We start from the raw sequence: 14548 nt of genomic DNA on the forward strand, positions 1-14548 counted from the left end.
ATGATTGTGACCAAATTGCCGAGTGCCACCCAAGCATAATGACCAGACTGAGGAGGAAAGGCTTTCCCCCCAACTTCTATCTTTCAAATCAGATAACCAGACCTGTGTCCTTTTGGTGGTAAAGAAGGGATGTGTCTAAAAGTTGCCACTGTCTTCTCTGTCCAGGACAGCTCTGCCACTTTTGGTGTTCTAGGAGAATTCTGCAGGAAGTAGGGCTGTTTTTCTCCTTAGGAGGCATTGGGCCAGTTATGCCACCAGAAAGTGAGCAGTAACATCACTCCCACTAGATTCTTCCAAAGGAAAAGAGAAAAGTATTTTCTGCATCCTGGATATTTAAAGAATCCAACCGTTCTCTCCCCCTGCAAAATGTGAGGATGCCTACTTTGCCCGAGCCTTTTCCAGTATCTCACTGTTGACTGGATGTGCTGTGTGGACCTTCATTATGGCTAGCTTTCACATGCCTACTCTGAAGGAGCAGAAGTACCTCCAATTCATTATGGGAAACTAATGACTTATCTGGGGGCTCCTTGCGGGGAACACCCCAGCTAAAATGGTAGTCTGGCTCAAGGTTATCCTTTATCGATCAAGGGTTTCTTCTTGTGCTAGCAGCCAAGATTGTTATGGTCCACACAGTCTAAGAGAATGGCCTTCTTCTATATCTGAAAAAAAAAAAAGAAAGTGACACCCACTCTCTTTGGGCCACATTTTTAGTTTGGTTGTGTGTCAGGGGCTCCAAAATGCAAGAAGGGGAATCACTGAAAATGTGAAAAATATATAAAAAATAAAAAAAAGACCAACCTCGTTCTCCACCAGTGATTTCATGGTGGTAGCAGCCATGAAAAGGCTGGCAGAGAACGGGTGCAGGGGGCCCCTGCACTTGGCATGGGCAGTGTAGAGGCCCCCCTGGCCAGCACCCTTGCAATGTTCACTGTCTGCTTAGCAGACAGTGAACATTGCGAAGGGGGCTGGTGCACCCTGCATCCTTCAGCATTGCTGCTGGCTCAATTATGAGCCGGAGATAATGCTGTAGGGTGTTTCCGGCTAGGCCAGCGGGTGGAAATTCGTAATCATCCTGGCGGGGAGGTAGCCACGATGGCGGCAACCTCCCCGGCCCGTCTGCCGAACTCGTAATCAGGCCCATAATCCGCTGAGATGAGCATGCACTGTTATTGGAGCCAGTAGAGAAAGTCTGCCCTTCAGCAGTGTACTAACTAAATCCCCATGACTGCCGTGCATCTAGGACATTTCTTCACCTCTGTTTGATGTAGCATTGTTGAAAAAATTTGAAAGGGGAATGGATAATGGGATTGCCCCTATGATTGTTAGTTATACAATACAGCACTCAATGTTTGAAACTACATCTTAGATAAGTGTGGCTGTTTTTTGCTATTATATCTCATCTTTGGGTCTTATTGTATTTTTCCCCTGCACACAAGTGGGCTACTCTGTTTATTACTGTTGTTGAGTGTGGATACTTTGGGCCTTAATTTTGAGTCACTTTAGCCTTCCAGCGCCTTATTTTAAAAAATGCAGTGGAGTGGTGGGTAGACAGATAGTTTGTCTCTGCTTGGCCAAGGAAGAATCGGAGTACTTGGGGTGGGAAGCTTCTAAGTAAACCAACAAAAGGGCTACAAGGAAATATAGTAAAATAAAACTATGCATATGCATTACTTACTGCTAAACCAGTGGCCAGAGCGCTCTGAGCATCAAAAACCAAAGTGATGGATGGAATGTTTGAACTAATCTCAGCCACTGGCCATGGCTCGGGCTGAATCCCAATCCATTGTTTTTTCACCCACTATGCCACCCAAGGTTAGACACAAATCAGTCTTGACCCTGGTCCTCATGGGAACAGTCTAACCTAAACTGCAAGGCCACGTCCTGCCTGAACCAGAACACAAGCAACCCAGGACTGGTTCCGCCCTTATTATGGGCTCATCACCCAGGTATAGCTTGATTCCAGTGGCACAGTGAGAATGAGACCCACGTCTGGCTAGGTCCAAACTGAGGTGGCAAGGTTGGCGAAAAACAGTGCATTGGGTTGCGGCCCGAGCGATTGGCAGTGGCTGAGATTAATTCAAGCATTCCACCCATCACATGTTACGCCTCAAGTGCTCTGAGGGCTTTAAGAACGTTTGGAAAGAAGTCTTGAGCAAACACTAAGCTCTCCCGGAGCAGTTGCACAGGTGTTTTTCTTTTAGTAATGAAGTATATTCCCAGTAGCTGTAAAATTGATATTTTTCTGTTTTGCCAGGCATGGTCGAGTATAGTCTATCAGCTGATTCCAAATGTACAGCAACTTGAGACAAACCTGAGAAATTTTGCACAGATTATTGAGGCGGATGAAGTACTGCTGTTTGAAAGAGCAACATTTCTTGTGAGTACTCTAGAGCCCGTCTTTGATTCATATACATTGTGTTTCAATTCTGTATCAAGTTACTTCAGACCTCAGAAGTGCAAGAGTCCCACAGTAAAAAGATCTTTTTTTGTATCAACTGCTTATCTATTGCATATCTGAATTACAGCTGCTTCAGTTTTATCATTTACATTTTGTTTATATAATTGTAAAACTGTGATGAAACTTTTTATTTTTTTTCTGGAGTCATTTTCCCTCTTACTTTTCAATAAGCACTTAGTTTTGACAAATGGAAGTTTTATGTTTGCTCTGCGGTTAGATTTTCCTTCTTCTCATTGAACATTATAAGTTAAAAAGGTTGATTGTGTTATTTTTTTCATTGTTTCTAAATTAATTATAGTAGAACCCTCAACACACATTGTAAATTTATGTATTAACCTATGTTGATGAGTTTTCAGCCTTAGCACAAATATAGGTTTACCTTTGAGTGCCACTTTGAGCATATATATGCTTAACACTTTAATAAACTTACGAATGAGTGTCACAGGGTGCTGGTAGTGGAATTCTTGGCAATTTGGTGAGCTGCCAAGTTCATGTTTTGGCAGTGGGGTTTAGGCCCTGCATCCTACTCTTCATTACAGCATCTGCAGTTTTTAATGTTTTATGCTAGTACAAAACATTGCCTCCCTTCATATAATCCATTTCAAAGGCAGGCATCCATATCTATGCACATGCTTGATGACAAATTGACTCGGCAGCCTAGAGCCTTGTTCCGTTTGAAATGTTTATTGCAAAGCTAATAGAAAACATTGCATACACTAGATAACTAAGTAACTGAGAAAAATACCTACGTGCTTCTTTATTTCTATATGTTGCAACACCTTGGGTCTGAGCAATATATTTAAGAAATAACTAAGACATAATGACTGCATACTGTGCCTTTTTTTAACATACTTTGAAACATAAACAGGGATGTGGAATTCCTATAGCCCGACGCCCGGGACATCTTGTTTGGGGTCAAGGGCAACAACTTTTTATGTTTACTTTGTCCTTGGGACAAGTAGGCCCAACCCCCAGTAGCACAAACCCTTTTGCTGCCTGTTTACAGAGAGTGGAACGCTCTGCAGTTGAGGTAATGTGTTTCCAAAAGAACTTGTATTTATGGTTCATTATTTGAAAACCTTCATTATTAGGGTGAGTGCTGTAAATAAATGTTTTAAGGTCACACTTCATTACTGAAGTTGGTTCCAGTACAAATAAATAAAACGTGTATACACATGTTTGAAAAGTTTAGGCTATGAGGCTAAGTATAATGCTCCCAGAATGCTCTCTGATTATATGCAAATGAAGTGTCATTTAGAAAAATGTGTTGATGCATGCTAGTATTTCCCAAAAATATTTCTAATGGAATATCAGTGTATCCATTTTCAACACGATTATGGGAAGCATGAAAACAAACAAACACTGACAAAGCAAACTGATCTGACATATTTTTATAAGTCTTTTAGTTTCATCAATGCGTGTCTTGTTTTGACATGGCTTTTGTAACACTTTATTGTTGTGGGAGCTACCAGGCCCTCAACATTGTAACAAACACTGGCAAAACCCCCCCAAAAAGTTTTTGAACTCTAAAAGCACACATTGCCACCAGCGGCATAACAAAGGCCTCGCAGCCGCCCTCCAGGGGGCCCCTTCAGCACAGCACCTGCCCTGAGTGAGTCTGGAGAGGGGGCTCCTCCATGTTCTTTGCAAAGGGGCACCCTCCAGTTTCGTTACATCACTGATTACCACTGTAGTTCCTGACACTGAACAAAACTACTTTGTGTGGCAATATGCTCCTTGTGGAAGAGCAGAATGCGATCACTCACAGTAAAGCCAGCCGAAAGAGAGAGAAATAGAAGTTTAATAAAAACAAAATGTCTTTGTTAACACCAGACCTAATTAGGGACCAAGACCCACATGTAGGTAGCTTTTTGCATGTCACAAACAGCGACTTTCGCTGTTCGCGACATGCAAAAAGCACATTGTGATGCACAAACCCAGTTTTGCGATTCGGTAACCTGGTTATCGAATCCCAAAACGGGTTTACGACTCGCAATTAGTAAGGGGTGTTCCCTTCCTAATTGTGACTCGCAGTGCAATGTAGGATTGTTTTGTGACCGCGGGCGCAAACCAATCGCAGTTTGCACCCTTTTCAAATGGGTGCTAACACTTTCGCAAAAGGAAAGGGATCCCCATGGGACCCCTTCCCCATTGTGAATGTCACTGTAAAAAAAAATTCAGAGCAGGCAGTGCCTGCTCTGAAAAAATGAAATGAAAACGTTTCATTTTTCGTTTTTGTTATGCATCTCGTTTTCCTCTAAGGAAAACGGGCTGCATTACAAAAAAAAAAAAAAATGCTTTATTGAAAAGCAGTCACAGACATGGTGGTGTGCTGTCTCCAGCAGGCCACCATCCCTGTGAGGGCCGCCATTCGCGAGGGGGGTCGCAAATTGCGACCCACCTCATGATTATTCATGAGGTGGGCATTTGCTAAGCCCTTGCGAATCACAGATGGTGTCAGGGACACAATCCTACATTCGGATTTGCGACTCGCAATTTGCAGGTCGCAAATCTGAACCTACCTACATGTGGCCCCAAATTCTTAAAGAAAGTCACAAAAGTGCACCCATGGTATATGTCGTACCCCTATAAAATATTTGTGAACTGTATTTTAGCATGGGTAAATACAATGTGTAGATTTGCTTATGTAAAAATCTATTGAGCATTTGCAAGTTCATTTTCCCTCCAGCCACTTTCTTCCCAACCCTGAATGAAGTTCTAATTCTGCCACTGTCAGGAGTAAATGTCCAACCTTTCTAATTATGGGAAAATATTAGAGAGAACCTGGTAAAAATCTTTAAAACATGCATGTTAGTAGGTTTGCAGACTCAAAGGCATTCCAGCACTGGAACTATTGCTTACTGCTTCCTCCAGCCCCAGTATGCAGATCTGCAGAAAGGTGGCAAAATAAGGAAATTGCTACAGTAGGGATTGAAACTGCAAGTATTCAAGCCCTACTATGGTAGTAGCCCTGGCATAATCAGAGAGGCTATAATCAGAGCACTTACATAATGAGATTGCTGCCATAATTTGTCGCCACACTACATGGCACCAAAGGGACAAGTAGATCTTTTTACAGGACAAGTAGATTTGAGAAGCAACCTGTCCACTGGACAAGTAGATATTCTAATAAATTCCACACCCCTGCATAAATATTTTAAGCTACTTGAGGCTCAGTTTTTTGTTCAATATAAAACACAGAAAAATCAAAGAATAGTTTGAGCTGCAAAACAAAACCTGTCAAGTTGCCCGCATCATAAGGAGTTTTTTTTAAAATATATTTCTGCCAAATTACTCGTATTGTACAAGACTTTCAGCCAGATCTAGGGTTTAGTCAAATGAGCTAGGCATTGTTTTACTTATGATTTTACCATTGTAAGTGCAGGCTTAAAAATCCCATAGTGCCAAATATTGCAATTAAGACAGTCTTGGCCGTGGTCTCTGCTTGTAAGCAGCTCAATGGATAGCATCCATTCTTGCCTGGCTTAAGCCTACTCCAATAGCTCAATATTTACTTTTCAAATCTGCCATTATCTTAGAAAGTTCCACCCAAAGCCTGTAATCCATCTTCTCAGCCCCATTCCTCTCCTATTTGTGACTAAAAGTAGTAAGGGGTCTGCGTAAAAGACCCCATTTATAAAGTAAGGTTTCACAATCTATTTACAGTGAAATCTCTCAAAATGCACTAGGATATTTTCAGAACATTTCTGATGTGGACCGGTTCTCTTTAAAAAAAAAAAAAAAAAAAAAAAAAATCGGTCTGCACCTAACAACATTAGCTGTGCAAGTGGTGAGTTGGATGTGGATGCATTTTCTCCACCAATAACTAAGAATCTGGCCTGTTTCTGAGTTTAAAATATGTGAATGATTTGGTGCATTCCCTCAAGTCCTTAAATATATTGTATTGCTTTGGCTCTTTCATGTTGGTGGACAGCACAGTAGGTGCTGTTGATTCCATTTTGCATGCAAAACACTTGGTAACCATGGGAGTGACTAAATAACACACTTTTTCCTATCAAAGAGACATTCCAAGATTCTGCATTGCCCATTTTGAGAGAGCTTCTTCATCACTGGTTCTTATTGAAATGTTTCTCAGGTCGGTATCTCTGTAGTAAGAATGTTGACTCCACTCGGAGAAGCCATGATGGAGCTTTCTATAAGAGAATGTGTCCTTTATCCTACTCCTTTTTCACTGGTTATGATGCAGGCATAGTTTCAGTAATACAAACATTGCATTCACAGGGCGGAAGCAGTTGAATAAAGAGACTTTACTTGAGAGCCAGAGATTGTTTATATGATCTGCGTAAATATTTTATAAAATCAGTGGGCTTTAGTTGCTCAGTATCTCCGGTTCAATAGGCTTTAGTTGCTCAGTACCTCTGATCAACTTCAATATCCCATAACTAGTTTAATATTTGAAATGTCTTTGACAGAGAAACGTGCAGTTGTTGGGTTGTTAACCCGGAATTGAAGCATTGGTCACCCTGTTTCCCTAGTACTGCGGCGCTATGTGCTTACAGCTACCTTGCTTACTTTAAAAGATGTAACTAGCTGTAAAGCGTAGGCAATTGTCTTGGATGTTGCTTGCTTACAGGCTACTTAGACAAAGATATATATATATATATATATATATATATATATATATATATATATATTTATTATTACAGTTAGGTACCTCAAAAGTGTTTCTCTTGGATACTCCTACCTTCATCTTCCTCACCCCATGCATCTTCCCCAGTTGCTAGACTGGACCTGGAAGTTTGCATAGGTTCTCTCACATTGGCAGGAGGTTGCCCTCCCAAATGTGATGCCACAGAGTTCCATCTGGTGCCACTGGGTGCCCTGTTGGTTTTTGTACTTTTTTATTTGTTTCTTCTTTGAAGGTTTAGCCATTCCGCGTTCTGGAGAGGTATCTTTTGTATTACCTGTGACACCTCTGTAGGGAAAAAGGGAAGCCGTGTAGTAACATAACCTAGACACATTAGAAAGCAGGAACATCCATGTCTGTACTGTTGTGTCCTGTAGAAGAAATGATCAGTCTGCTTATTTTTATTTGCAGGATCCCATAATATTGGCAATAGTTTTCTTTACTATACATAAACCTGTTTATTCTGCTGAATTTTTAAACTTTTTTAGAACAAGGTTTTACATATTGGCATGAAACTGTTCCAGTGAAAAGTGTTTGGGCGCTGATTGCTGTCAGATTAAGGGATTTGACACAGTTTCTCGCTTTTCATTTGTTTTTCTTAAATGAAGTGGCAAGCCTCATGCATCGGTTTCACTTAAGTTTTAAAATTCTGTTAGCTGCGCTGACTAATTAAAGGCAGTCTCCAGCTTGGAAATTGGAATGTCGTTTTTTTAATGATGAAATAAATATATTGATTTAAAAATAGCAGATTTAATATGACATCATATATTTCAATGGGAGGGGCATTGTTGCCGGTCCACACTGACCAGTATCTGAAAAGATTTTAGTTAAAAGCCTCTGGTTCTCTTGCATATACAAACCTCTAAAAAAAAATCTTTAAAATATTACTAGACCTGCAGGTCTAGAACCTAGAATTATCTATTGGACTTAATATCAATATTCATGAATGAATGTGACTGTGTGCCCTCCCCCCCCAAACAAGAGAGACAGATGTCCCAGATATGAAATAAAACACCCAATTGCCACATTAAGCAGACCTATATTACATCATTGTGTATTGTAAACCTGATCAAATTTTAGTGTTCAACTGCTCATGTTGGCACCACTTAAAGGAACAAAGGCTAAAATTATTCGTTTGAACCAAAGTGGACACTATTTACTGGAACCCTTGGCTGCAGTGTGAAACGACGTTTGATGTCTTACTTGATGAAGTGCCATGAACCCACAAATAACTTGAACTCTCCTCCTAAATTCCTGGGTTTTACCTACACACTGATGAGGCCTTTTTGTGGCTAACCTTTGTATGAACTGTTGAAATACCCTTTATTGTGGAAGATGTGGTTTACAGTCTAAGTTCCCTGCGAATTGGAAGTGATCTAAAGCAGTTGAAGGGCCCTCTACAAAAGACTATCACAAATATAAAGAAATACTCTTAGTGTCGAAAGTCATGTGAATGAGTTAGTTAACTATCTAGAGTCTCTCAAGTTGTAAATATGAGTAGTGTAAATATTAAATACCATCTGAGCAGTGTGCCCTGCTATACTGTTTCAGTGCCATGCCCGCTACCAGAAATCCTCATAAAGTCCCTGATTTACTAATCAGGTCTCAGTTGGACTACAGCCACCATACATACAGATCAGTGCACAGCACCATATTCTAGTTGCTTCTGCTACAGTAAGCACTATCTGTAAAAGTGTTCTACTGCTCCTTTTATCTAGGCACAGGTGACCAAAAACATTAAAAATATTCAGACCTCCTTTAAAGTCAGCCTTAATGCATGCCAGTCTAACCTCAAATCGCTTTGCTTGCACCCTTTTAATACAATCATGTCTGTCCAAATACCCAAAATGCTTTTGTCAGTGTGTAAATCTTCCAGCAACTTCAAACCTTTATTTTGTTTCCTAAGAACCTCCATGTTCTTAGAAATTGAAATTATGTCTGTTCAATAGCTTCGTAGTATTCTACAGGCCATTGCCTAGATACTAGCTGGATAGTATAACCTATGTAAGGGACTTCACAAACTTGTGCATTCATTGTGAATGTGCATGACCACTAATGGATGGAACACACTTTCTAGAAACTCAGTGCTAGCAAGCCAAGCTACTTGTCTTAGGGAAAACATTGAATGCTGAGCTATAGCCTTGTGGCCAGACTGCTTTGTGTAATAAAACATCACCTCACCTTCCAAAATCCTCCCAATTCTTCATCACCCTTCACATACGAATTCCATCCGCTACTGTGTTCTCTACATACTCGTTGCAACACTGCATCCTCCAATATCGCTCTCAACCACTCATCTTGTTCTACAATACCTCTTGTCACATTACAAACACTAATAACATCCTCTTGGTTCTTCCCCGAACTTCCTTCTACTTCTGTACTAAGTTTTGACAAGCAGTCAGCAAACTTATTACTTGGACCTGGAACATAAAACATCTTGAATGCAAAATCTTGTAATCCGACAATCCACCTACTAATCCTGCCAGAGATCATATCAAGTCCTCTTTTCATAAAGACCTTCACAAGAGGTTTGTGGTCAGTAAAAATGTGAACTTCTTTTCCCCACACAAAATTCTTCAATTTATTAACAGCCCAAAACACACTCAAAGCTTCCTTCTCAATCGTCGAATAACTCGCCTCCGCTCCTCGCAAAGTCCTGGAACAGTACACAACTGGTTTGAGATCACGTTCTCCACATCTTGTAACAGTACTGCCCCAAGTCCCTTCACACTGGCATCAGTCATGATTACACACATCTTACTTGGATCAAATGAACTTAAACTTTCAACCGTTCTCCATTCTTTTTTTATACTCTCAAATTCCTTTTTTCACTCATCATCCCACACAAATTCTCTCCCTTTCTTCAATAGTTTTCGCATGTTGGTCGTTTTCGATGCTAGATTTGGCAAAAATTTAGCATGAAACTCAACCATTCCCAAAAAGGATAACCGTTCCTCCTTTTTCTCTGGTTCACGTAAACTCAAAATGCTCATAACGAGATCCTCCTTAGGACACACCCCCTTTGAAGTTACCCTATGACCTAAATACTCCACCTCAGTCCTACAGAAAAAACACTTTTTAATTTTGAGAGCTAACCCATGCTCTCTCAAAATTGCTATCACCCTCCTAACTCTTGTCTCATGCTCCTCTTCAGTCTGTGCATGTATCAAGATGTTGTCTTGGAAGCATTTGACTCCTGGTTCTGAGCCAAACAAATTGTACATTAAGCGCTGAAATGCAGCTGCTGCAGACACTAGGCCAAAAGGCATTCTTTTAAACCTGAAAGTTCCAAAAGGTGTGACGACTGTAGTGTAGTCCCTTGAATCTTCATGTAACATGACCTGATGATAAGCTTAGGTCAATTCCAATTTGCTGAAATACTTGGACCCGTTTAGTAGTGTGACCATCTCCGTTATATTGGGTAACGGAAATTGATCACTCACCACACATTTATTAAGATTCCTCAAATCCACACACAGTCTCCGACGATTCCACTGGCTCGATTATTCCATTCTTGCATAGTCTCTGCATTTCTCTCCCCACATCATCTTTCATTGCAATAGGAATAGGATGTACTTTGGAAACTACTGGAACTGATCCTTTTTTTACTCTTATACGATGAACGTACTTCTTAAGACAACCCAGCTTTTCACTGAACACATCCTCATCATCCTCAACAAACTTTGGCAAAGTATCTCCCTTAATTCCTTGCACAGAGAATTCAGAAACTTTCTGCACTTTTTCAATAAATTCTTCTCTAATCATTACCAGAGTAGAAGAGTTGGGATCCAGAATAATGTGCAATTCTCGTTGGTGTGGCCAACTCAAAACACTATCTCCTTTGACCGGCACATACATTTTCCCAAAAATACTGTTCTTTTTAAATGAAATTTCTGACTCAAAATAACCCCTCAGCTGAATAGTTTGACCACTATACGCTCCAGGATTAACATTTGGGTCCTTTAAATGAACTTTATGACTTAAGTGTTTGTCCCAAAAACTCATTAGATAACAACGTCAACCATGCACCCAAGTCAAATAATACCTCCGTATCTTTATCTAAAATGGAAATAATGTCTCTCGGATGACTCTTTTTCTGAGTGTTTGCTGAAATCAACAAAATACAATCCTCCACCACTTTCACAGACGCTTAACTTTTGCTCGACTTACAACATTTAGCAAAGTGGCCCCTTTTATTACACAGCCTACAGATGACATTGATAGCTGGACATGTCTTTAATGAAGCAAAGTGACCTGCATTGCCACAGCGGAAACATTTCAAATTGATTTAAACCACTGTCCTTGAGTCACTTTATCCTCTTCCGTCCCACCAGATACTTCTCTACTTAAGTCTTCCTTTTTTGTAAAGACCTTGTTGACCAAAGTATTCTTTCCTCTTTCTAACTCTTCCACACAAGCTTAAGGTGTGTTCCACTCCTTTAGCTAGCACTATTACTTCATGTAAGGATGGATCATCTTTGCTCCAAAATTCCTGACAAATTTTATCACTCGAACATCTCAACATGAACTGGTCTCTGATTCGTTCTTCAATGGTGGCTCCAAATTTACATGTAGATGCTAGTTTTCTCAAAGCTGTAATACAGTCTTCAATACTTTCTCCAGGTTGTTGTTCTCTCATACCAAAATGGTACCGTTCCAAAATAGTACTAACTTTAGGTAAATAATGTAGGTCCAATTTTTTCAAACATATCTCAGATTCATTTAAGTCTGTCCCTTCGTCTCCTGTGTGAGGTAATTTTTCAAAAATGTCTTGCCCCTCACATCCCAAGCAATGCATTAAAAGAGCCGTCTTTCTTTCATTCGATAGATTAGTTCCACATACACTAGAATAATGTAGAAACGTTTTTTTCCATTTAGACCATTTTATTGGTGGTTCTCCTGGTATGGTTAAAAAAAATGGTGGAGGTGAGATGTTTTACATTATTAAAACAGGAACACTTTAAAATTGTAGAAATATAGATAATTGACTTTACTCCATAAGTTCTCTTTCTTTATTTTGTTAACCTAGAAGTTCCACCTTCACATTGATTTCGTTGTCCATTAAGTCGAACCTTTAGATTTCTTTTTAAGGGAAATTGCCTTTTATTAGAGTTCCAGAGGCCAAAAAGAAAAAAAAACAATCCGTTCCGGTTGGTTTAGTGTTCTTAGAGCTGAAACTACGTCAGCACAGCAGAGTCAAAATAACACTGTATACAGGTGAGCTTAGAAATACAAAATTAATGTTGCGTGCCTTCCATTCCTTTATAATTCTCAGTTTGTTTACTTTGTACTTTGTTATTGGAAATTGAAAGCAGAGCGCAGCACGCTCATAAAATCTGTCTAGATTCCTTACTTGTGTGCCGCTATAAATTACAGTTCCAGCAGAGCGCAGCACGCTTATAAAATCTCCGTGTAGATTCTTTACTTGTGTGCCGCTTTTCAATTAAAAACGGCGCGGCATGCGCGTATGATCTCTGTTTCTGTGCCTCTATAAATTAAAGTGCCACAGTTTTCAATTAAACACGGCATGGACCTGCACGTGTGATCTCCGTTTCATTTCCTGAGGGCGGCATAGATCAAAACCGAACGCCGACACGCACATGCAAACCAGTTGGTTTTGTGACGTGCCAGCGCGCACACACTCGCGCGATGCGCTTCAGTTTCCTTAAGTAGCGCTCGCGCCAAACAGAAAACGGAGTGCTTAAATACTGAGCACTAACAAATACAATGAAAAGGATAAGGAAATAATGCTGCGCCAGTATAAAATATAGAGCTCACCGCTTGAATAGAGAAGTTAAATACTATGATGATGAAATTCTCTTGATGATCAGAAAATATACGAAGTCCACCGAGAATAGTAAGATCCGCAGTTCAGTGTTAAGATACTCCTGCTCCTTGTCGCCACGTGTAATAAAGGAGATTAATCCGATGCTTCAAGAAGTAGGTTATTTTTAATAGGAGTATCTTATCCACAGGAAAAGGAGACGATACAGGACAGTCAGCTCTTCAACAGCACCCTCAGAACCTCCAGCTCCAACACTCTCATCTGATGTCAAACATGACATCAGTACTAGAGATGAGGTCCCTCACATTCTATTGTTAACATTTTACCACACTTTGGAACTTGCCTACAAGTGTCAAAAGTCTACAAAATGTATTTGACCTTGAAGTTTCACTGAAAAAGTATGCACTGTCAGCCTTTCTGTGCACTTACTACACTTGATAAGGATTTTTTATACACAAAGCTTGACATGCCTCAGTGATAGACACCTGTATCCAATTCATATTGGAGTATTGTAATAGGCTGTTTCTGGGTCTACAGGCTATTTTTGACATCCCTTCAGCAGGTTCACAACTTTGCTGTGACGGTGGTCCGAACTCTGCAGTATTCTGACCATGTTTTAACTGCTTACAGATCTTGATTGGCTGACTGTTGAGGAAAGAGGGCATTTTAAATGTCTGCCTCGCAATTCTTTATACAAAGGAGATATCTGAACTGCCCACGATCTTGTAGCACTACCCTCCTGGCTGCCGCCTGCACCCCTTTCTTTCCCTTCAGCTTTTTGTTCCTAGAGCTAAGAGGGCATTATAGGTGGTCGCCTTTTACAGCACTGTCTGCTAAGCAGTGGAGCAGTCTCCCTCCAGAAAGCAGGAAATCGATAATCACCTAGTCATTGGGAAGGCTATTAGAATATTTATTTTATGTTGGTCTTGAATGTATGTATCAGCCTGTTTGGATCCTTGTCACTTGCCTGGTGCCATGAAGCCTTTTTGGTACCCATGTGCTTGACACCCAAACTAAAAAAACACAATCACATAGTCAGCAGACAATATCCCTTCAGGGCCCTAACAAATGTGGCTTATAAAAGGTATCTTTTAATTAATTGGTTTCTTGCTTTCACACAAATACAATTAAGACCAGTGGATTTGAATTCCACCACGCTTCACCTGCCTAAGTATTGACACTTTATTCAGTTGTATGTTGATGCTGTCATTATAAATGCACTACATGACTGTTCTACAATACTTTGTGTTTCCTGAGCTGCATAGTTATATTAACGTTCATGTCGAACACTCAGGTGAACTATACCATCAACAATAGTCGAAATCAAACTCGTAAGAGAAAAGTCACCCCCTGTACAGTACAAAGTAGAGGTGAAATCTTCTCATTTAGCCTTTTCCTACCACCCTCCTAATAGTGAAGTCTTATCCTAGTGAAGTGGGTGTGTTGTAAATATATTGCAGAGGAATAACTATACTCGATGCATAACAATAAATTATTAACAATAGTATAATACAGGTATGCAGTGTTATTTACACGTTTCTTACTAGCATGTACCTCCCCATCCTGACCATTCTCCAATCTCTTCCTAACGGTCTTGCTTCTTCACATCAGTTCCCATTCCAGCACTCCAACGATAACATTGCAGGAGCATTCTGCA

The 14548-nt window shown here is 40.3% G+C and overlaps 1 protein-coding gene across 1 annotated transcript in view; it reads left to right on the plus strand.

The window, feature by feature from the left end:
- The window catches only part of LOC138262116 (ras-related GTP-binding protein A), an 83043-nt gene that overhangs the window by 42979 nt on the left and 25516 nt on the right, over nt 1–14548 (plus strand). The window contains exon 7 of the mRNA XM_069211882.1: nt 2255–2377. Coding sequence (XP_069067983.1) covers nt 2255–2377 — 123 coding nt within the window. The remainder of the gene's footprint in view (nt 1–2254; nt 2378–14548) is intronic.

Source organism: Pleurodeles waltl, chromosome 10, assembly GCF_031143425.1.
Source record: "Pleurodeles waltl isolate 20211129_DDA chromosome 10, aPleWal1.hap1.20221129, whole genome shotgun sequence".
NCBI lineage: Eukaryota > Metazoa > Chordata > Amphibia > Caudata > Salamandridae > Pleurodeles > Pleurodeles waltl.